The sequence below is a fragment of the Planococcus citri genome, chromosome 1 (genome assembly GCF_950023065.1).
Source record: "Planococcus citri chromosome 1, ihPlaCitr1.1, whole genome shotgun sequence".
NCBI classification, from domain to species: domain Eukaryota; kingdom Metazoa; phylum Arthropoda; class Insecta; order Hemiptera; family Pseudococcidae; genus Planococcus; species Planococcus citri.
Window position 1 is genome coordinate 9,119,259 of NC_088677.1, and position 24,581 is coordinate 9,143,839.

At 40.4% G+C, this 24,581-nt stretch overlaps 1 protein-coding gene across 11 annotated transcripts in view; it reads left to right on the plus strand.

The window, feature by feature from the left end:
• The window catches only part of LOC135846728 (lysine-specific demethylase 3B-like), a 327,018-nt gene that overhangs the window by 281,839 nt on the left and 20,598 nt on the right, over positions 1-24,581 (plus strand). For 7 of the 11 annotated variants that reach the window (XM_065365998.1, XM_065366006.1, XM_065365990.1 and 4 more), the window contains 4 exons: positions 11,355-11,517; positions 16,558-16,752; positions 16,854-18,398; positions 22,486-24,573. In XM_065365998.1, coding sequence (XP_065222070.1) covers positions 11,355-11,517; positions 16,558-16,752; positions 16,854-18,398; positions 22,486-24,573 — 3,991 coding nt within the window. Of the gene's footprint in view, positions 1-225; positions 282-11,354; positions 11,518-16,557; positions 16,753-16,853; positions 18,399-22,485; positions 24,574-24,581 lie in introns of those variants that run through there. The other 4 variants (XM_065366046.1, XM_065366035.1, XM_065366060.1 and 1 more) reach the window with 4 other exon arrangements.

A 24,581-nucleotide genomic window follows, 5' to 3' on the forward strand; every position in this document is an offset into this window, starting at 1 on the left:
GGTTCTACCAGATTTTTGGTAAACAACCGTTTTGTACCGTTAGTAGTGGTATGTTTTTGTTTACTCTATTTTTTTACGAACGATTTATGGCGATACGTTTTTTCGGTAGAGTATTTTTTACTTTAGTCGTGTAATGAAAATAATATGTACGTTGGAAGATTGATTGCGACGACATCGCATTTTATTTCGTTGTTCGGTTCGGTGGTGCGATGTTATAGTAATGTAATTTATTTGCGAAAGATGAATTTAATCGCTGCGTATCTGTTTTATGCTGCGGTGAGGTGAGTTATTTGGGTTGAGTTATTCATTCATTACGCCAAGATGACGTCATCGTCGGTACGAAATCACTGAAATTTGCCATTGCACGCGACCGCAGAAAGAGAATTTCCGCGAATTTTTAACTCATTATGTGTATCTGTATTACCTACTGAGGTATTTTTGGGTGGAATGGAATGAGAGAGTGAAATTACCTGCATAATAAATGTACCTACGATAATGATGATGATGATGGTTTATAATAATCTTTCTCTTACTCATTATTTAGTTCGAATTACGGTAAACGTTTTATAGTACGACGAATGAGTTGGTACATATTTGTATTTGTTCGTTTTTTTATTTATTTTACATGTATTGTGATATACGATAAAATATGATACGATGAACGAGGAGGAGTATTATTGGAATATTGGTGGCGTGTTGCTGCGATATACATAGATTAGATAGAGGAGAGGTAATGTGAGACGGTTGAAAATGAATGGTTTGTGTCATGATGGCGGTTATTTTTGATAGTGTATTTGAAGAATGAAGTTCACACCTTCGTATTCCATGTATGTACTTATCTATGTATACTAAAAGCAGTTAGAGATAGAGAAATAGAGAAATATTGACGAATGACGTTGATGACCCAGGAGATAACGATGCTTGTAATTGCGTAAACATGTACCTACTCTGATGGACATGCGACTGGTGAGGAGAAGTGGGAGGGGGGGATTTTTCCCCTCATCTGCGTCGAATCGAATGGTCATTGGTCAAGTTGATTATTGTGATGTGGTGTGTGAGATGATTGATTAGGGGTACTAATTCATTAATTGATCGATTTCAATGTGGTGGTTAATAGTAATGTGTGTGGTGATTTCTTGCTGCACGTGTTGTAGGGCTGTCATATTGCCATGGAGCCAGAGCCAGGTATCCGAGGACTGGACTGGATTCGACTCGACTATCGGTGACAGAATGTTGACTTTTCTCACATAAACAATAAAGGAATTAGATTCTATACAGCGAAGAAGAGATAAGATAACAGTCGTTTGAAGCACTTCCGCCCAATTCTTTTTTACCTCTCGATGTCGTTTTTCATTTTCTCCCTTTGGAAGGAAGTGAGACGAGAAAAAGGGTGGGTTATTGATTTGAATAGTACGCTGTGTAACGACGACATGCCGAAGTTGTATAGTTTGTGCGGAGGGTGAGGAGGGGGAGCAGGTGGAGGGGAGAAGCAACAGACGACAGGGAAGTTGATGATCAAGTCAGGCATGTTGAGATTTTTTTCCTAATGCATAGAAGAAAGTCAGAAAACGGATGCCAAGGTGGGTGAATCATTTTCGAAGTTTTTAGCCAAATTTTTGTAAATGAAATGGGGCTAGCATGACAGTGATTTTTACATTTTATGACCTGGAGCCTGTTCTAATTGATCAAATAAAGTCAAACTTGGGGAATGGGGTTCTGTTGGAAGCTAGAATCGACCCCTGCAGTTGGAAGGGTCAAGGTTGAAAATTACAAAAAGGTAATTTTTTTTGCAGAAGCGTAATTTGGCCCCAAATTGATGAAAATAGGCCAAATTCATGCCATTGGTGAGTATCGCCATTGTGAACAACGTATCCAAATTTCAGCTTCCTAGGTCATCCCCACCCCATTTAAGGTGGAAAAAACCTGATTTTTACCGTATTTTTGACCCCCACCTCACTCTTAAAATTGACTTAAGGAGCCCTAATGTCCAGCATACAATGGGATGGTGCCACTTGAGTGTATTTTGCAGGTTTCAGCCTTCCAACCCCATTTGACTCCTCTCCGGGGTCAAAAACTGGATTTTTTTGGCTATTTTACGTACTTTTCGACCTTTAGGAATGCCTACAGCCTCCCCAAATTCACCTAGAAAGTCCAAATTTTCACAGTACATTGGGAAGATGTACCCGAAGTGCCTTTTGCTGGTTTCAGCCTTCCAAACCCATGACCCCTCTCCAGGGTGAAGAATGTGGATTTTTTCATTTTTTTTTCAACTTTTTGAACACCCTGTAGCTCCTTCAAATTGACCTAGAGGGTCCAAATTTTCACAGTACATTGGGAGGATGTCCCCCCCCCCCCCCAAGGAATTCTCCCCGCAAATATGTTAAAAGAACGCTTTACTCGTGAATAATCTCGATGAGACGTGGGGAAAATTTCAAATTTTTTGATCAACCCCCCCCCCCCCCCTTCATCCAATCGACATGAGCTCAAAGTTCTAAAAATTTGAAAAGTTTTCAAGTGTTTGTGTTTCAATTTTTCAGAATTTCTTGTTCAAGTGGTCCCCTGATGTCTTCAGACCTTTCATACTATCGTTTTTAGGTTACTGGAAAAGCTCAAGGTCATTTTTGTCGAGTTCAAAAGAGTATACCTACTCAAAATATTAGTTTTCTTCCTTGAAGTACATTATGAATCGTTGTGATTAGTAATGCACCAGAATGTAAACCAATTTTGCTCGATTGTTGAAAATTTCTTATCATTTTTTTTTTTTTTTTTTTTTATATATATAATAATGTGTTTATTGTAAGTCAATTTTTTCATATTATTATCGCTGTGATGTATGATTTTTTGCAGGGCTATGTTAAATTCGAAAAAAGTTGAAAAACACACCCTTTCTACCATTTTCAACTGAGTGTGAGCCTTTGGAATTTTGCAACGTTGCCAAGTGTGTATAGTATCGATATCACACACACTACTCTCCTTCGTTCCTTTTTCGAAGATTCAAGGCCCTCTGAGGAAAACTTTAATGCCCCTCCAGAGAACTGCTGATACCAACCTAAACTGTAGCTTAAACATAGCACAACAAACTTTCTTCATATCATGTCAGAAAAAATACTAATTTCCCGGAGAAAAATTGAAAATTTCAGCCAAATTAGGACAACCCCTCAAATTACACTGTATCTGTAATACGTAAGGGTGTCGTTGATGTTAGTACTCACACACTACTCTCCTTCGTTCCTTTTTCGAAGATTCAAGGCCCTCTGAGGAAAACTTTATCCCTCCCCCCCCCCCCCCCAGAGAACTGCTGTTACCAACGTAAACTGTAACTTAAACATAGCAGAACAAACTTTCTTCATATCATGTAAGAAAAAATACTAATTTCTCCAAGAAAAAATTGAAAATTTCAGCCAAATTAGGACAACCCCTCAAATTACACTGTATCTATGATACGTAAGACTGTCGGTAATGTCAGTACTCAATAGGTAGCAAAAAAAACCCCAAGTACAGCATTTCATTAGTGTTTTTGAAACTATCAACAGCACACGAGAAGAACTTTTTGTATCTTGGATCGAAATCAAGCGTGAGGTGCAGGGGTGAAAGGCGGATCAATTTTGAAAAAGTTATTACTTTCGGTGATATTGTTCTGCGATTTATTTTAATACATTGAATTCATTATTATTCGTGAGTGATTTTATTGAGTACATGTAAATCCTATCTCCTGCTAACTGGAGCAATTGTGGTAAGACAACTCATTTTCCCAGGGAGTATTTTGAGAAATACTTCAGTGACATTTTTGATAACACAATAGTTAGGAGGATCTCTGGGACTAAACTTTACAACGTTCCCACGATATGTTATTTTTTGAGTATTCGAGGGTGGCGAGTTGGAAGATTCGTTTTATGTCTTGGGTATGGGTACAATTACTCAGTCCCCCCCCCCCCAATCCCGCTCAGTCTTTCTATAATTTTGGGAAAAGTCTAAAAATACCGAAATTTGATGCGACTTGTATCGATTTTTGAGAGGTGCTGAATTCGAATAAATCTTAATTTATTTTCAAGTTGAAACCACTCTCCCCTCCCCGAACTTCTCACTCAGCCCTCATTATCTTGGAAAAATATCTGAAAAATTGTGTAATTGAGCCTCATTAAAGACGGTAGAGAACGGAATGATTTTGGTACTCGATGTCCTGAAGTTGGTGGAAATTACGATATACGTACCTACATTATGAGCTCAAATTTCACTTTTGAAGAAAATTTTTGAATTTTTATGATGTTTCGTGTACCTTTGACAATTTTTTTCTGTTCAACTTTTTATGCTTAATTATGTATAATATTTGAAGCATGTGTTTCCAAAACGCACCAAGTCCATTTTCAAAGATTCTGAGGTTGCAAGGCCATCTAGCATAAAGTTGCGGCCCAAAATGGCTGATTTTTTGATATGTTGTGTCTAAGGGTCTTGGCTACAACATATCAAAAAATCAGCCAATTTGGTCCATTTCTACGTTTCCAAATTGTACTAAGTACCATGAATTTCTTATCAATATTTTTTTGGACTTAGTGCGTTTTGGAAACACATGCTTCATTTGCATTCTCTTGTTTTTTTTTCAGAATTTTGAAATTTTTTTGTAGATGTGTTTGAGCACGTAGAAATTCCGGCTCGAATAAATTTCGAACAGATCCTTCTCCGCTAACTTTCCTCAATCTCTGTTTTCGTGTCTTCTCTGCATGTTCTCTCGTTTGTTGGACAGATTGTTGAATCAACTTGTCACATTATGTCAGAATTTAATTTGGTTTTTGGGCGTTGAAATTGAACGCGAATTCGTCGTTCGAGATTTAACCTAATTAGTTCAATTGGAAAATATTTCCAATTTGATAAATTTAATACGCCTATTATTTTGTTTTCTGTAGAGAAATTAGCTGTGTTCGTAAATGATGAAAGTGAGATAAAAATTTTAAAAAAGTGAAGCTTCATCCATCCAGTATTTTCAAACGATCTCATATCTAATTTAATCGCCTAGCTTAATTATAAGTACATATTTGTTGTTGTATAATTATCAAGAAGGTGGCATAGTGATTCGGGATGTTGCATGCCATCGTGATTCACGATAACGCGAATCTGAATCTCTTCTAACCAGAACCAGAGTTTTAGAGACCAGCGACGATGACGAGGAAAGGAAAGGTAGCGAGATCTCAGGTACTACATTTAATGGCCTGAAGAGCAAGGGACCGACGAAGACTCGAACGAGTCATGTCATTCTTTTTGAAAATATTATATATATAGCAGTAAAAAGGTGGATTTAGGTACCTTGTTGTAGTGTTGTAGTGCAGTGTGGGGTATTTTCGTGTGTTTGTAGGATATGTCTTCTTACCTTACCTTACCTTACCTTACGAATGAAAGTACATCTACAATCTACATACATTCGCCATATACGTGAGACCGGTTTTTCAGGTTATTGACGAGAGTAGCGTACCGGTATTTTGTTCGTAGAGCCCCGGAGAACTTCACGTTTGCGGAATGGTATGGCGATGGATGGAATAAATAAAGAGGAAGAATAAATTAGACGAGGAGCGTGTTTCTGTGTGTATTATATTATGTGGTCTTGGTACGTATGTACGTACGATAATGGATGAGTAAGCGAGAGGAGAAATAGACGTGTGTATTTTTATCTCGTTTTTTTTTTTTTTTTCATTTCTTATTTGCCGTTTTGACTGGTAATTTTTATGTCTCTATGTGTGTATCTACATAGCTGCGGCTCATTCGCCTGATAAACACGTATCACATCCGTTCACCATGTCCTGTGTGACTTGGCTGACTGGCTTTTTGGCTTTGTTGTAGTTGTATGCAGTGTAAAATGGTGATGATTACGACGACGACGATGATGATGATGATGATGATGATGATGATGGTGCATATAACCAAATGTGATAAATGTACACAGAGAGTGTGTCGCGTACTGTTTTATTATCATTCTCAATGAGACAAAGCAGAGGAGAGAGAGAGAATCGATAATACAGCAGTGTCATATGTTTAGCGCCGACGACGACGACGACGATGACGAAGAAGGCAACGTGAGGAGAAAGAGAGAGGATGAGCTCGTTAGATGACTTTTCAGCAATGTGGTGTGCTGCTTGTGAGAGAATTCTGTCGCTGGATGTGTGAGATGTGATGTGATGGGTGTTTTTTCCTCTCTTTATTATCTATTTTTTTTTTTTTTTTTTCGAGAAGATGATTTCATTCTGTTTTTACGACAAGTTGTTGGTGTACGAGTGTGCGTGTCCTATCCGCAGTCTCAGGGTCCTTGGGATGTGCGAGAGTTCGAGATTTAAAAAACTGTGTACGAAGATTAGAGTATAAATACCTAATTTTAATGTCGTGGCCGTGGGATTTTTTGTATTTATATTTTTAATAAATACTCGCGTCCAGAACGCGAGTGAGAAAGAGAGAGGTGATTAGGTATAGGAAACGATGCGGAGAATAATCGCGGATTAGCTGCGCGCGAATATGCAGGCCAATTCGACTTAATATTCGAAATTTTTTTGCTTATTCCAAGTCGAAGATTGCATTGGCACGGCGGAGGGAAATAATTATCGTATGTATGTCATTTGCAAGCCCACCTGCTTGATTCTTTATTATATCGAAGGAGAATTACGTGGCAATGTGGCAAATATAAGTTAAGTACCTGCACCTGTCTGAAAGTGTGTACTCTATGTACCTTGATGTGTCCGATATATGTACGAATACGTGAAATTTCGATTAAACGATCCGTTCGATGGTTCGAGTTAAGTGGTGGACCTTGAAGAAGAAATATATTTGTGACGATCGAGGAAGGAGCATGAGGGTCTGTGTGATTTGGTACGACGAGTGTTTCAATAGAAGAATATTAGCCTGATGTTCGTGGTGGTGATGGGCGAAATATGGATACTGAATCTGGTCGGTGTTTGATTTTTCTTTTTCTCTCCTTCAAGGTTCATTCGTTTGGTATAAATCGATAATTTAATTACTTAAGATTATTTACCTACTCGAATACAGCAGATGAGGAAAATTTACCAATTAATGTAGTGGGAAAGTGTGTTTTGGTAGTGGAAATTTGATGAGTGGGTTGGATGAGGAGAGGAGGGGAGGGGGTGGGGAGGGGGCTCGCAGGAATTATACTGTAAAAGATTTTTTGGTCTATTTAATTTGAGTGGTTTTCTGTTAGGAGGAATCTCTTCCTGTATTGAATAAATAATTTTGGACCTGAAACAATCGATTGATCATCATCAATTTAGTAATCATCATCAAAATTGATAAAAATTTATTCATATAACCTCTGCAAATTTAGCCCAGAAAAATTGGCTAAAAAAATAACGATCTTGGGAAAAATTTGGAATTTGATATATAGCATTTTTATGAGTGAGGATGGATGATCTTGACCTGAAATTAGAGTATGTACAAATTTTTCAAGACGGATGGGAGTGGGTGAAAGTGATCGAGGACATGAAAGTTAGATTTTGATTAAACGTAGATCAAAAATTGCACTAAGTGCTAAAAAAATCGGCCTCCCTAGGCTGTTTGGAGAAGATTTGTACATCCGAAATTTTTCTTTTTTTTGACCTTGAAAAACTTAACATGACATCCCTCATTACTCGGAACTGACTTGGGAGCAGAAATTTGGCATACACGTGCTTTTAAGATTGCCCTACGTGCGCTTTGGGGGGGGAGGGGGAGTTAGATTTCTAATCCCTTCTTTGCCCCTCACCTGAAGGTATCCCCTGACAGTCTCATAGCTTCGTTCATTGTGTACTTCATTCATACCTACTTTTTTGCTATTCCGCTTTTGTACTGTTTTTTTTTTTTTTTTTTTTTTTTTTTTGCAAAAATTTCAAGTCGTCTTGTTTCCTGTAAATTTTTGTGATTATTTTTTTTCATTTTTTTAGAACTTTATTTTTTAATTAATTAATTGACATTTTTTTAGTGTTCTTTAAAATTGAGAATGTCGATCTGGAACCCTCTCCCTCTCCTCCCTTTCTCAGTCATGCTGTTTTCTCTTTCTTCACACGTGAAAATTTTTTATCAATTTTTAAAAATTTCCTGTTGAAAATTCTGACTTTTTGAAAATTTTTTTAAATCAATTTAACCAGTCAACTTATTCAGTTTTTTTAAAAAATTTAAAATTCATTTTTTATTTGTTGTGGGGGGGGGGTTCCCTTTGGACATGGAAAAATTGTGCCCCGTTCGATACAATTCCCCCTCCCCCCTTTTCCTCCCACATCACAATTCCGAAATATTTATTGGATATCTGACAGGTAGTGAAAGTTGTGAAAAACGAGTGATTTTTAAAAAAAGTATAGGGGCGTGGAAAATTGAAAATGAAAAAATTCATTAAAATGCGTTCATTTGCATTGTTTTTTTAAATGATTTTCATTGCAATTGATAAAATACTTCGTAGGTATGGAAATTTTCTTTCAATTTTTTGGAAAATTTTTCTGTGGAAAATTCGACTCTGTTAATTAATTTTGTGTTTGATGAAGGAGGGAGGGGGAAGGGGTGTCAAGTGGAGATCTTTCTGAAAATTTGATTGAAAAAGTAGTGATTTTTTTTTTCAAAAAAATTTTCATGTCTCATTTTTTAAATTATATTTTAAATTGTCAACGTGTTCAATTTTTTTCAATTTTAAATGTATTTTTCATCATTTTTTTGGGAGGGGGAGGGGGCTTTGAACATGGAAAATTTTTAACCCGTTTGGTACAATTCTTCTCTCCCCCCCCCCCCGTCCCAAATTCCCATCACAATGCTCATTTACATCGAGGTGCAAAAAAGTGGTGTTTCGTACCTTTTTTGAAGTATCTTGATTTTTTTCTGGTCTTCGCTTGGGGTCCCTCCTCCTCCTCCTCCCTCCCATTTATCAAGATCAAGAGACTGCAATTTGGAGTGTGCAGTCGAATTTCGTATCTTCACTGCAGCTGAATCGTTCTTTGAACGACCTGTGGGCCTGAAATTAGGCATTTGGCACTAAGGAAGGGAAGGGAAGGGGAAATGTGTAATTAAAATGTGAAAAGCTCTAATTTGAACATTCGAAATGAAAGCTCATCTATGATGAGTTCGAAAGTTTCAAGTTACCATTGAAAAATTTGAGGGGAAATACTTAATAACACTTTTTTAAATTTCTTCGTAACCGGAAATGAGATCCCGGTGTGGGGGGAGGGGTACAGAAGCTCCCAATTTTTGAGTGATGTAGATTTTTTTCTATTTGCATTTATTTTTGTTTCCAACCTAAGAAAAGTTGTTTTCAAATTTTAGGTCAATTAAAATAATTCATGAACTTGGAGATATGTAAGTACAAGAGTATTTCAGATCTATTGGCTTGATTCTGTTTGATTCGTGGTGAGTTACTGACTCTAATGGAGCATTCGCAAACTGATTAGGGTGATCCTTTCGATGGTGCTGGGACTGCTGGGTCCCAATATTGGGTAATTTTTTTGGAAACGACCATTCAATGTCTCTGCACCTCCCCTTCCCTCCCTTCTTGTCTAAAGTTATGAAATTATGACGTAATATAATATGTCGATTTTTACCAATTCTAAATGGTCAACTTCGAACATTCATTCGTGTTTCGGAGTCGGCCTTTCGATGTGGCCTTGATCGATTTATTTTTTTTCGTAATAGGAGGGGTTGGAAGGGGAGATCCTGGAGTATGGTATTTAAAAAATTATGAATTCTGTAAGAAATCGATGGCTGAATAGCTCGAGACGGTTTCTTTGTTGGTATATTATTTTGTGATAGGAATGTTCTCTCGTATATCTGATTACTCATGATTGTGGGGGCGGTCATTATAACGAAGATGTGCGGAGGCGTTGTTTATTATTTTTTTTGGTGATTGTATCGTCAAAACGAATCAAAATTTCGACGAATTCATTTGTCTCAGTGAAAAGAAACACATTCGCGTTATTTTTTTTCAGTCGTTTTATTAATTTTTTTCAATTTTCTGGACTCGATTTTTTTAAATGTAAGAATAACCTGACAAAAAATCAGAACTCTCACGTGATCGCTTCGTTTTGTTTATTTTCAATATTATCGTCAAAGAGTGATTAACCATGCAGCATCAGTTGGCACGGTGAAAGTTTTTTTTTTTCCTAGCTAAATACCTTTTCGCTGCGCAACACCAGCACCATTCGCCTGGTTTGCTCTTCTTCCTTCGTCGTCGTGAAAAAGACGTTTGTTTCTCGGGTGACTGACGACGCCAATTTGGCAACGATTTAATAACATAACACGCTAGAGAACTTGGACACGACAATGACGACGCCGCGATTAATAGAAATTTTTCAAGTTGAACTTTAACGTAGGTCATTGACGTAATGCGCCAATTCGGTTAATTGTCGTTGTCGTCGTCGTCGTCGTCATCGTTGTTGTGGAAATTATGCTGAAACGTACCTACCTCTACCTATCTACCTACGTGCTGCGCTCGTGCCTTTCATTTTTCTTTTTTACCTTTTGCTTTCGAGCAGTTTGACCTTTGTCCTAAATGTTTTTTTTTTGTGTGTGTAATTGCCGGAATACGTTTGCGTTTTAAGAAAAATGAATGTAGTCCAAAGTCTTTTGAATAGGTATACATATACACACTACACACATGTGTTGATGTGGGAAACATAAAAGAGAATTGCACTTATAATAGGATGGATTTTTTTTTTTTCGCTGAATAACTCGACGTGAGACGTATATTTTGCTCCAGTTTCGCGAATGTAGATATCCCTTATTCTCGGTATTGTTGTTTTTTTCTCTCTTTTTTTTTGGTCAATATATTTTTTGCGAACCTAGTTATACGTTCTGAGATGTGAAAGAAAAACTCGGTGTTTTGTTGATAAAAATCTTTTTCTCGTTTTTTCCCTCCGAGTGGTTCGCGACCCGAGGATTTTTTTCATTGGTTGTAAAACAAACGATGAAGGAGCTGCTGTACGATGCGAGAAATGCGCTTATTACGCAGTCCAACATTTTACGACCCATTTAAGACGACGGTGGTGGAATATGGAATTTTTTCTAGCATTTTTTTCTCTCTGGGAGACCTTCACGAGCCATTAATTCTGCGTCGTATTTTGTGGTATTTTTTTCATCCGTTCTCATTCTTCTGGAAACACGATACACTGTTGAAAAATGCCATTTGCATTTCATTCACAATTTTGGGTGGAGGTCTTTTTGTGTGCACATATACGAAGGAAATGATTCTCTCGAGTCGATATCGATACCTACCTGGTGTTGTGACAGTAATTTTTCGTTTCGTGCGTTTTTGTTTGCTTATATTGAGTATATTTAGTGATGTTTTATCTGTATGTGTAATATGTACATTTTACTAATCTGTGGTTCGTTTGTCTGTTTTCTTTTTACAGAGAAAGAGAACAAGAACGCGAAGTCGAGAAGCATAAAGAAAGAGAACGTGAAAAACACCATCTGGAACGCGAAAGGCAAGAAAAAGAAAGGCTGGAGAAAAGAAGAGCCGACGAAGCAGTTCAAGAACATTTCAGTCAAAGCTTGAAATTAGCCAGTTTAAAAGTGAGTATTTTTGAAACTTGGGCTTTTTTTTCTGATCAGTTTCAACGCATTCATCGGACCCTTGTGTCCTCCCAGAATGACTCAAAAAAGTCATTTAAAATCATCTCTAAAAATGAATCGTGAAAAAATTTATGAATTTCCAAAAGATGAAAAATTTTTAGGTGTTGTTGGAAGATCGAGAAACGACGATGTTGGAAAACCCTTTTCTACGTTTACGTATTTTTTTCCTTCTTATTGCGTAAATTTTTTTTCCCCATTGGATAAGAGAGTATTTATTTTTTCCCTCTTGGAAATTCTTTTTCGACGTAAATAACGTTGGAACTTTCAACTGCGTTCCGGTGAAGAAAAGTCGTGTAGGTGATGGGGGACGAGGGCTGAATGACAGAGGAAGGGAAGCGTGTTTTGTAGAAAATATACGCGACGACGACGACGACGACGACGACCAAATGTCCTTGGATACGAGAAAAACAACAGCAACGAGCGAGGAAAATATCAAGATACGTATAATACACCAATGCACGAAAAAAAATATCCTCCTTTCTGGACTGAAATGGGGGAAAAGAAAGAATGAGAGGAGAGGAAATCTCGTCCTCGTTATGAGTGTTCAGTTCGTTTTGAAAAAATTTCTGGTTGTTAGCATTTTATTAGATTTTTGAACCCCCTTCTCCTTTCGCCTCCTTCAGCGTAGAAATTTGAAGGTATTTTTACGCTGATGCTGGAAAGGAATAGGGAGGGAGGGTTAGAAAATATGGAACGACCTTGTTTTTTTTCATTTTGCGACGCGTCAAAATTAGGTAGGTACGAATAGAGCGAGGATATTTTGCAGTTGAGGTTTTTTTTTTCAGCGTTATAAAAAGTTTTGATGACGAGTTATCCTAAATTCCCTATTGGCTGAAATATTTTTTGAAAGAGACGGAGCTGAATTGAGAGAACACACGAGCATAGATCACGAGTAAAAATGTCAAATGCTGAAGTGCAATTTTTCGGTTTTTAGTGCGAGTATTTTTGATAAATAATTTTAGCCAAAAATTGGGGGAAAAATCAGAATTTTACCAAAGTAACTTGAAATGCTGAAATTCGATATGTTTCGCTTTTTCGACACCCCCCCCCCAAAAAAAAAACACCACACAATATTGAATCACCATGGACAGTCAATGATTTCGAACCAATTTGAGCAGTTCAGAAGCCTCGAGCAGATTTCTGTAAGTTGAGATGTTTCGCTTTTTCGACCCCCCCACGCCCCCCAAAACACCAAATATCTGAATCACCATGGACAGTCAATGATTTCGAGCCAATTTGAGCAGTTCAGAAGCCTCGAGCAGATTTCTGTAAGTTGAGATGTTTCGCTTTTTCGACCCCCCCCCCCCCGTCCCCCAAAAACACCAAATATCTGAATCACCATGGACAGTCAATAATTTCGAGCCAATTTGAGCAGTTCAGAAGCCTCGAGCAGATTTCTGTAAGTTGAGAATTCTCACGAAATTTTACCCTTTCCACGAAGTTGGACAGCTAAGCGGCTATTTTGAAGTCTCCAGTCATATTTTGGGGATCCCAGAATCGACTCGGTGCGTTCAGATTGAAGGAATAGAGTAAATTTTAACTGCGCCATTTCATTGGATAAAATTTTGTGGGAATTTGAACTTTAAAAAATCTGCTGGAGGCTCCAGAACGGATGGAACCCTTTTCCAATCGATTCGCAGAGGGTTGAGAATGCAGTAAGCGCCAAATTTCAGCGTAACTTATAATGCTGAAATTTGATATGTTTCGCTTTTTCGACCCCCCCCCCCGCCCTCCAAAAACACCAAATATCTGAATCACCATGGACAGTCAATAATTTCGAGCCAATTTCAGCAGTTCAGAAGCCTGCAGCAGATTTCTGTAAGTTGAGAATTCTCACGAAATTTTACCCTTTCCACGAAGTTGGACAGCTAAGCGGCCATTTTGGAGTCTTCAGTCATATTTTGGGGATCCCAGAATCGTCTCGGTGGGTTCAGATTGAAGGAATGGAGTAAATTTTAACTGTGCTATTTCATGGGGTAAAATTTTGTGGGAATTTGAACTTGAAAACATCTGCTGGAGGCTCGACAACGGATCGAAACCATTTCCAATCGATTCACAGAGGGTTGAGAATGCAGTAAGCGCCAAATTTCAGCTTTCTATTGGAAGTTTTTATGCACTTTGTGGGCGTCTGGAATTTCCAAAATATATCTGGAGACTCCGGAACGGCTTTAAACCATTTTCAATCGACTCGGTGTATTGAAATCAGGGGTTTCGGTGAATTTTAGCTTTTTCATGTTTGTCGAGTGAAATTTTGTGGTTGAAAAAATCTGCTGGAGGCTCCAGAACGGATCAAAACTTCATTTTCAGTCGATTGACAGGGTTAAGAATACTGTGCCCACTGCGCAGCTGACGGTAGCTCTGTATTGACAGTTTTTATGCGAATTATCAACATCTGGAATTTCCTAAATATGGCTGGAGGCTCCAGAACGGCTCGAAAGCACCTTCAGTTGGCTCAGCGTATTGAAATTGAGGCATTCAAAAAATTTTTCATCTTTCGAACATCGTTGGCAAAATTTTGGGGGAATTCTCGAACTTTCAAAATTCTTCTGGAGGCTCCAGAACGGCTCAAATTGATTCAAAACGGTTTCCAGTGGACTGGATGAGTTGAAAATAGGGCTACCTTCTGAATTCAGATTTTTATCGGCATTTTTTATGACACTCGAAGAAATTGTGGAATTTTCAAATGGTGACTGGAGACTCCAGAACGGCTGGAAACCACCATCAATTGACTCAGCGTATTGAAATTGGGGTATAGATAATTTTTTTCGGCTTTCCAACATTATTGGGCCACATTTTGGGGGAATTCCTGAACTTTCAAAAATCTGCTGGAGGCTTCAGAACTGCCAAAATCAGTGCGAAACTGTTTCCAGTGGTCTCGAAGAGTTGAAAATAAAATCACCAACACTCAACATGTTATTTCAGCTTTCTATCAACAGTTTTTATGACGCTTGAAGGAAATCTGGAATTTCCAAAATATGACTGAAGACTCCAGAATGGCTGGAAACCACCTTCAATTGGCTCAGCGTATTGAAATTGGGGTATAGATATTTTTTTCAGCTTTCCAACATCATTGGGTAAAATTTTGGGGGAATTCTTGAACATTCAAAAATCTGCCGAAGGCTCCAGAAATGCTAAAATCAGTTCGAAACTGTTTCCAGTGCGCTGGAAGAGTTGAAAATTGGGTGAACATCTAATTTCAGCTTTTTAGTGATAGTTTTTATGGTACTTGGTGATAAGCGTAGAATTTCCATAGTATTACTGGAGACTCCAGAACGGCTGGAAACCACCTTCAATAGACTCAGCGTATTGAAATTGGGGTATAGATATTTTTTTCGGCTTTCCAACATTATTGGGCCAAATGTTGGGGGAATTCTTGAACTTTCAAAAATCTGCTGGAGACTCCAGAACTGCTCAAATCAGTGCGAAACTGTTTCCAGCGGTCTCGAAGAGTTGAAAATAAAGTCACCAACACTCAACATGTTGTTTCAGCTTTCTATCAACAGTTTTTATGACGCTTGAAGAAAATCTGGAATTTCCAAAATATGACTGGAGACTCCAGAACGGCTGGAAACCACGTTCAATTGACTCGGCGTATTGAAATTGGGGTATAGAATTTTTTTCAGCTTTCCGATATCATTGGGCAAAATTTTGGGAGAATTGAAACTTTTAAAAATCTTCTGGAGGCTCCAGAACTGCTAAAATTAGTTTGAAACGGTTTCCAGTGCACTGGAAGAGTTGAAAATCGGACAAACATCTAATTTTAGCATTCTATTGATGGTTTTTATGGCACTTGGTGATAAGCGTAGAATTTCCATTGTATTACTGGAGACTCCAGAACGACTTGTAACCCATTTCAATCGACTCAACATGTTAAAATGAAAGTATTCAGTGAGTTTTAGCTTTTCGACTTCGTTGAGCAAAATTTCGAGAGAATTTCAACTTTTAAAAATTTGCTGGAGGCTCCAGAACTGCTCAAAACGATTCGCTGCCGTTTCCAAACGTTTTAGAGGGTTGAAAATAGGGCATATTCCAAATTTCAGCTTTGTAGGTCAATTTGGTGAAATTTTGATGATTTTTCATCGCTATTTTCCGCCCAAATTTGAATTTTTTGAAATTCTCAAAAAATCAAAAAATGTCCTTTAGCGCCTGAAATTTTAGCTAGTGTTATATTTTCGCATGTTCTTTCGATTCAGCCTTGTTCAGTTCGAAAGCTTTTCCGCTAATTCTGATGAAAAAATTCAAACTATTTAAAACGCCAAGGTAAAAGTTCATGAAACAGAAAATTACTCGGCCATTCGACGATTTTTTTGCACGCGACGTCAATGCGTAAAAAATTGGATAAAGGAAGAAAATGCGTATCAGGGTATTACGTGAAATGCTATGAAAGGGCAAAGGAGGTTTCGATGACGTCGTCGCAGTTATTATTTATGAAAAAGTTGATAACGAGCGACCTTTAAAAATGTGGCGCTATTTTCATATTGCTCTGTAAATATTCGGCGAAGCAGTCACTTTCATTCGCATGACGAGTGATTTGTGTAGGTTGGGCTTTTTTCACCATCGTCGATACAATTTGTCGTGTTCGTAGGGTAAATTTTTTCTACCCTCGTATAACTTGTACATATAATAAGGTCGCAGGGGAAATGATATTGGGGATTTTTCACCAGCGACGAATACGTCATTATGGCTTTTTTTAAACGTGTGATGTAATTTTCGTTCGTCAGGTGGTTCGTGGAGAGTCGAATGAAGGATAATTTCGTTGAGGAATTTATTGACTAAAGTTGTTGGTGTTATAAGGATGGAAAATGTGGGTTTTTTCGAAGATATGTGTTTCAAGGAGCGTGCAATTGAATTTCTTGAAGAAATTGTTGACGTTTCGATTGATCGAAAATAAATAATTTGTGTTATTTTTAATTACTCGTACATCAAAATAGTGTTACTCGATTACTAATGGTTGGTTATTTTTTCACGTTCGATTTTCAGCAGCAGCAACAACAACAGCAGCAACAAAAATGGAATCTGATTACCAGTTTACCTCCCCCAGTGGTTAATTTATCTCCTGCGCTACGAGAAGAAGACAGGAAACGTATGATCGACGAACAAGTCAGATACATGAAACCAGATCATAGATCGGAACGCGAAAAGATGCCCCCTACGTTCTCACCATATTCCCCTCATGTAAGAAATTATGTCAATTTTTGTACATTTGTACTCGTGAAAATTTGTTTGCTTAATTCTCGATACTAATTGTCTCCATTTTTTGTGACCTGTTACTACAGATACCAAAATCGTCCAGTTCGTCGAACAGTAGCAGTAAACACGATTATCTCTCGGTAGCTTCGTCGAGAGATCGCAGCAGCAGCGGCGGCGGTGGCGGCAACCAGAAATCGTCGTCTTCGTCGCAGCAGCAACACCAGCAACAGCAGCAGCAACAAATGTTACCTAAATCGGCGGATTCCGGTTACAATATTTTCGGTTACCCGGCGTACCAGCCTCCGTTGAATTTCACGCCGGCTCAAGACGCGAAGCTGAAGGGAGGCGTTGTGATAAATTCTCTAACTGGTGCCGGAGGCTTGGTATCGATTAAGAGCGGCGATTCGCGAGACAGTCATCACGGCGGCGGTCGATCGCAACCTACCGAGATCCTGCTGCCTATGTCGTCGCAGCAGCAGCATCCTCAAGATATGAAAAATTCGGTGATCGTTAAAAACGAAGGCAAAATGACGCCGTCCGGTAACGCCGGCCCTCCTACGCTGTCGCCTCAAACGCCTCAGCATCATTATCTATCCGTCTCGGAAGCGGCGTCGCTGCATAAACAGTCGAGCGGCGTAACGATACCGGCACATTCCTCCAGTCCTAAGTCGATGCAGCAGCACCATCAGCAGCGTTCGGGCGGCGAACCGCATTATCTAGTGAGTCCGCAGCAATCGGCGGCCATCAAATCGCAACACGAGTATCACCACCGTAGTCCGAACCAGTCACCGTTGCAGGCCGCGTACGCCGCCTCGACTAGTCCGCATCAGCATCAGCAGCAGCAGCAACAACAACAACAGCAGCAGCAGCAACACCATCATATGCGACAAGCGGTGTTACCAGGTCCGGCCAATACGCCTACTTCGGCATCGGGCGGCCACCATCGTCAAAGTCCGTTACCTCCGCCGCCGTCGCATCGACAGTCGCCGCACCACAGACAGTCGCCGTTACCAGCGAGTCAAGCGGCTCCGTCGCCTTTGGCGCCGCCGCAGCAGCATCATCTGCATCATCGTCAATCGCCCCATTCGTTACCGCCGAGCGCGCTGTCTCCGCCTGATCAGCGTTACCCTTCGGCTAGCGTTAATTTATATCAGAAAGCCACAGGACCACCGACAGGGTCACCGTACGGGTATCCGGCCACCATCACCGGACCCGGAGGTCAAATACTGCATCCGAATGCGGTCTCGATATCGTCTCAGCAAGCTACACCGCCGCCGTCGGCATCGTCGTCGTCGCTGAGTAAACCCAAAGTCAGTAGTCCGGCACCGCATCATATATACGGTAAACCGAGCAGCGGTATTACGAGCGGTACCCCTGTATGTAGGCCATCGCCTCAGCAAGAGATCAGCCTGAGTCCGGTGCCTCCTCCTACGGTCAGTACGCCGACCAAGTGTTTGCTGACGCCGTCGCCGTATCAACAATTATCGCAGCATCAGCCGCCTCCCAGTACGAGCGTTTCGACGTCGACGTCGTCGGCCGCGATGACGCCGCCTCCAGCCCATAGTAGTCAACAAGCCAGTCGATATCCCGGTATGGGTGGCAGACCTTCGCCACTCGGCGGTCTCAGACAGGTACGAATACGAATACATACGTGACATTAGGTGGACGAAGGGCGAAGTCGTCGAAAAATTCACAGGAGGGCACAAAGTTTTGTGCTGAACTATAACTTGTTCTGATACTGATGAAAACAGCACTTCTTTTGATACTGATAAAAACAGCTCTTATTTTGGTTTTTTGGCCATACGAAAATGAAGTCTAAATTGAAATGTTGTAGAGCATCGAGAAAAGAAGTTTTTGCATCGTTATCAATTTTTTTTGTTGAGGATTGTAAAGATAGTCATTTTGGGAAACCTTTTACTCGCACTAAAAAAATACCATCATTCAGTGCTCCTCTAATCATCCTATTTTGGAAATAAAATCGAAGAAATTTGGGAATAAAAGTGTAACATGTCCATTTTTTTAAATTTGAGGTCAACTCCCTGCTCTTTTTTTATAATCGAACCCCTCCGGTGCCTTTCTTTCATAATTAGTCATATTTACAGAGAGGAATTTCAACCGATTGAAACATTTTTGAAATGGACAAAGCCAAGTGAAGAACATGCAAAAATACTTCACACATGACCAGCCTAAATGTGAAACAAAGTTGGGTTTAATATGCTAAAAAAAAAAAATCAGAATGTTACCAAATGGGCCTGGAAAGCTTAAATTTGGCATGTACTCTATTTTCAACCCTCCGAATCGATTGGAAACAGTTGCGAACAGTTTTGAGTAGTTCTGGAGCCTCCAGCTGATTTTTGAAAATTTAAATTTACACAAAATTATGAAATTTGTAAACCAAAAATTTACCCGATGCCCTAATTTTAACACGCTGGGTCGATTGGAGGCGGTTTCAAACTATTCTGAAGCCTCCAGCGAGTTGCTGGAAATTTTAGATTCTCAAAAAGTGCCATAGAAACAATCAATAGGAAACTGAAATTTAATATTTTTCTCATTTTCATTTCTTCGATAACGTTTTGTGACCAATTTGAGTAGTTCTGGAGCTTCCAGCAGATTTTTGAAAATTTAAATTTACCATAAATTATGAAATTGGAAACCAAAAATTTACATAATGCCTTAATTTTAACAAGCTGAGTCCTGAGTCGATTGGAGACGGTTTCAAGCTATTCTGGAGCCTCCAGCTGATTTTTGAAAATTGAAATTTACCTAAAATTATGAAATTGGAAACCAAAAATGTACTACTTGCCCTCATTCTAACACGGCTGAGTGGATTGGAGGTGGTTTGATCAGATTCTCAAAAAGTGCCATAAAAACAATCAATAAGAAGCTGAAATTTGATATTTTTCTCATTTTCATTTCCCAGACAACGTTTTGTAACCGATTTGAGTAGTTCTGGAGCCTCCAGCTGAATTTTGAAAATTTAAATTTACCCTAAATTATGAAATCGTGAATCAGAAATTTACTTGATGTCCCATTTTGAACACGCTGAGTGGATTGGAGGTGGTGTCAAGCTATTCTGGAGCCTCCAGCGAGTTGCTGGAAATTTCAGATTCTCAAATAGTGCCATATTAAAAACGATCAATAAAAATCCGAAATTTGGTAATTTTCTCATTTTCATTTCCTCGACAACGTTTTGTAACCAATTTGAGTAGCTCTGGAGCCTCCAGCTGATTTTTGAAAACTTAAATTTACCTAAAATTGTGAAATTGGAAACCAGTAATTTACTCGATGCCTCAATTGCAACATGCTGAGTCGATTGAAGGTGGTTTTAAGCTATCCTGGAGCCTCCAGCGAGTCGCTGGAAATTTTAGATTTTTGAAAAGTGCCATAAAAACAATCAATATAGAGCTGAAATTTGTTTTTTTTTCTCATTTTCATTTCTTCGAGTCTATTGGCAACGGTTTCTATCCGTTCGATCAATTCTGGAGTCTCTTGATTGACGTTGAATTACACAGAAACATTCGAAAAGCTGAAATTCACTCTGTACCCGGATTTCAACATGCTGAATTGATTAGAAACGGTTTCAAGCCGTTCTGGAGCTTCCAGGAACTTCTGAGAAAATTCCAGTGCCTCGAAAAATGACGTAAACTGTTTCACTAGAATTTTTACAAAAATCATTTGAAAAATACAAGTTTCAGTATTTATAGACGAGTATACAAAAACAAAAAATTACACATTTTTACTTGATTAGATAAGTTTTATTTTACGTTAAAATGCACGAGAACACAATGTTTCGGCAACACAGTGCCTTCATCAGGTGTATGAATAAAACTGGCTAAAATTCTAGTGATATTGTGTTGGCTACCTGCCTTAAACCTTCAGAAAGACATGGGCTATAAGTGGATAAACTGTTTCCATCCATTCGATCAATTCCGGAGTCTCCTGCAGATTTTTGAAAATTGAAATACTTACCATTGATTGACGTTGAATTACACAGAAAAAGTTGAAAAGCTGAAATTCACTCTGTACCCGGATTTCAACATGCTGAATTGGTTAAAAACGGATTCAAGCCGTTCTGGAGCTTCCAGGAACTTCTGAGAAAATTCCAGTGCCTCAAAAAAATGTTCAAAATCAGCTTCTGCCAGTTCAGAGGCACAAATTTGCAAATTTTCAATCATGAAATGATTGCTGAAGAAATATAAATGTTCTAAACTGGCCGAAACAATTTTTGTGGGGGGGGGGTTGTATAATTGGTCAAGTAAGCCATTTAAAAGCACCAATTGGGTGTACACGTCGTGAAGTTGATTTTGACAAATTTTGTGGCGTTTTTCGAAAATTTGTAATTTGTGAAAGCTGCAGACCGACTTGAAATTACCTCCAATCGACTCAACGTGTTGAGATTGAGGTATATAGTCGGGGGGGGCATCAGGATCACCTGCACTCCCTCCCCTCCCCACCGATCATCCGGAGCAACTTTTTTCATAAGAAAGATCGGGCAAAGATTTATCACCTGTCAAAATTTCAAGTGCTAATGTACCTTTTTCGATTTTTGGTGAATTTTTGAAAATCAAATTTAGGCCAAAAATGAGGGGAAAAAATCAAAATTTTACCAAATTGACCATGAAAGCTGAAATTTGGGATACACCCTATTTTCGACTTGCGAAATCGATTGGAAACTGTTTCAACCCGTTTTGAGCAGTTCTGGAGCCTCCAGCAGATTTTCGAAACTCGAAATTCCCACAAAATTTCATCAAACGGAGATGGAAAACCGAAATTTACTCAGCAAACTGATTTCAATACGCTACTAAGTCAACTGCAGGTGGATTTCAAGTCGTTTTGGCGCTTCCAGCAACTTTTTGAAAATTACTGGAGCCTCTAGTAAATTTTTGAAGCTTGAAATTTCGCCAAAATTTCATCAAACAGAGATGGAAAAACGAAATTTACTCCGCACTCGAAGTTTGATACCCTCTGAAGAACACTTCAGGTGGGTTTAAGTCATTTCGGAGCCTCCAGCGACTTTTTGAAAATTACCGGAGTCTCTTCCAGATTTTTTAAACTCAAAATTCCCACAACATTTTATGAAATGGAGTTGGGAAGCCGAAATTTAATCTGCAAACTAATTTCAATACGCTACGAAGCCAACTGCAGGTGGATTTCAAGTCGTTTTGGAGCCTCTAGCAACTTTTTGAAAATTACTGGAGCCTCCAGTAGATTTTTGAAACTTGTAATATCTCCAATATTTCATCAAACGGAGATGGAAAGCCTTTGGCTCTCCCCTCCCCCCCGGACTAATAAAGTTGGTTAATTTTTGCTTTTCGTCTTCCTTGGGTAAAATTTTTTTCTGCTGAAGGCTTCAGAACTGCTCAAAACTATTTGAAAAAGTTCCTAATTGATTGGGGGGTCAAAATAGGGTTGATACCAAATTTCAGTTGTCTAGGTTTATGAGATAAAATTTTAGTCTTTTTTGATTTTTGAAAAATTACCGAATTATGGAATGGACCAATTTGACGCGCCTCTCTCCTGCTTTGAGGACACCAGATTCTCAAGGATTTCAGGGGTGTTCGAGAATATTTAAATACATACTTCATTGTACAGCGTACCTTGCAAAACATTCCCTTCTCGTGAATTTTTCGAGGATTTCAGACTTGTAAAGCATGTACCTTTTTGTAATTTAGATTTTCGGAGTATGATTTAACGTGTATCTGTTTTATGTTCCTGCAGGTGTCTAGCGGACTTCCAGCATCGTCAGCGTCGCCCGGATCGGTATCCGATCTGAGTCTATCATCGATATCGGCCGCCACAGCCACCTCCGTAACGGCATCTCATCAAATGCAACCTTTAGATTTAGGCGTAAAAGATTCCTCCTCCTCGTCATCGTCGTCATCGCCGTACTCGTCGGCATCGTCTAACGGTCCTCCAGTTCTACATCCAGCTATCCCGCCTCCGTTGCTGGCTCCATCGTCTCAACAATTGACCGCTACCGAGTTGGTAGTTAAACGTAAATGGCCCATAGATGAGTCCAGTCCTCCCGGCTTAACCGTCAGCCTGGCCGAAGACGACGCCGCGGCTAAGAAATTACGTTACGGAGACGAGTCTGCTGCCTTGGCTGGTAGAATGACCAGCAACAGCAGCAGCTGCAGCCGAGAACCTAGTCCTTCGTCGTTGTCGGTAGCTAGCCAACGACAAACGCCGCCCACCATTACAACGACCGTGATAAACGTACACGCCGGGACGCCTCCGCCGCCAGCGCTAACCATCGCAGCACCAGTGCCGGTGCCAGCGTCATCGTCGATGGCTACTGATATGACCACTACGACGACGACGACCAATACCACCTCGAGTACGCCGCCAACGTTACCAGAAGACGCTGCCGCCGCAGTTGCTACTCCAACGACGGCGGCCAGCACGCTGCAAGCGCCTCCTCCACCGTGCAGTAGTCCGAATACGACACCGGCTAAGGCATCATCGGCAGCGGCGACCACGACCACTTCATCGTCGTCGTCGTCGTCGTCGTCGTCGTCGGCGACCGTAGATAGCGAAAAATCCAATAGTCCGAAACCGCCCACGTACGGTGGTCATAAACTGAAGAAAGCCTGGCTACAGAGACATTCCGGCGAAGACGAAGGCTGTTCGAAAATAGGCGGCGGTGCGGCGTCCGCGTCCGCTTCCTCAAACGGATCTCTCAGTATTACTAATGCTGATAACAACAACGACGGTACAAATGTTCCTCCTGTTTCCACGGCATCGGCGACCACCACTCGCTCGAATTCGCCGTCCACGACGACGACATCATCCGCATCTGCAGTTACCACCAAAGAAAGCAACAACGATATGTCGGCGTTAACGTCGTTGAATAATTCTATAAATAGTATCGGTTCTATGGCTGTGAATAGCATAAGCAAAAGCAAACCGCCGAAAGGCTCCGGAGGCAAGAAAGCGGCGTCAGCGTCCGCCTCTGCCGCCAGCAAAGATCGCGCCAGTCCGGTCGTTCTGAACGGTCACGTTAGTCCGAAACGAGCTGCAGCCGCGGCCGCCGCATCGTACATGTCGGACGAATCGTCGAGCTCGGAAACAGAAAGCAGCAGCACGACTACGACCAAATCGTCACCCAAACGCGTACCTCCGAAAGTAAAAAGGAAAAAAGCCGCCGCTCAAAAAGCAGCAGCCAACGCCGCCAAAGCTGCCACCAACGCTGCTGCGGCCACCACCAGCTCGGCTGCCGGAACGGAGAACGAAGACGCGGCACCGAAACGACGTAAACTGAACAGTACCAGCAGTACGGATAGTGATAAAGAAAGCGCCAGCGAGAAAGAATCGGATAACAGTAGCAGCGCCGGAGGAGGCGGTAAGAAAACGTCGAGCAATCGCAGCGGTGGCGGCGGCTCGGATGACAAGAAAGATAACACGAGAAAACGCGGACGCAGACCGAAAGTATCCGGAAGTTATTCGCCGGCCGGAGGTAAAGACGGAGCTGCCGGTAATGGAGCTTCGGGTGGAGCCGGCGGCGGTGGCGGCGATGGTCCGAAAGAGAAAAAATTCAAAGACGATAAAGAACCGACTGATCCGTTCAGCAAGCCGCCCATAAGCACGCTGAAAAAGACCGGCGAGAGCTTCCTGCAAGACGGATCGTGTTTCGAAGTAGCACCGAAGCTGGCCAAGTGTCGCGAGTGTCGCTGGACCCAGACGCAGCGGTCGCGCAGCAACGCTAATATATTTTGCCGATTTTTCGCCTTCCGCAGGCTGAGGTACACGAAGAACGGGCAGCTGGCCATCGCCGGATTCTCGGATCCGCATAAGGATCCGTCGCAAGTGAGTTC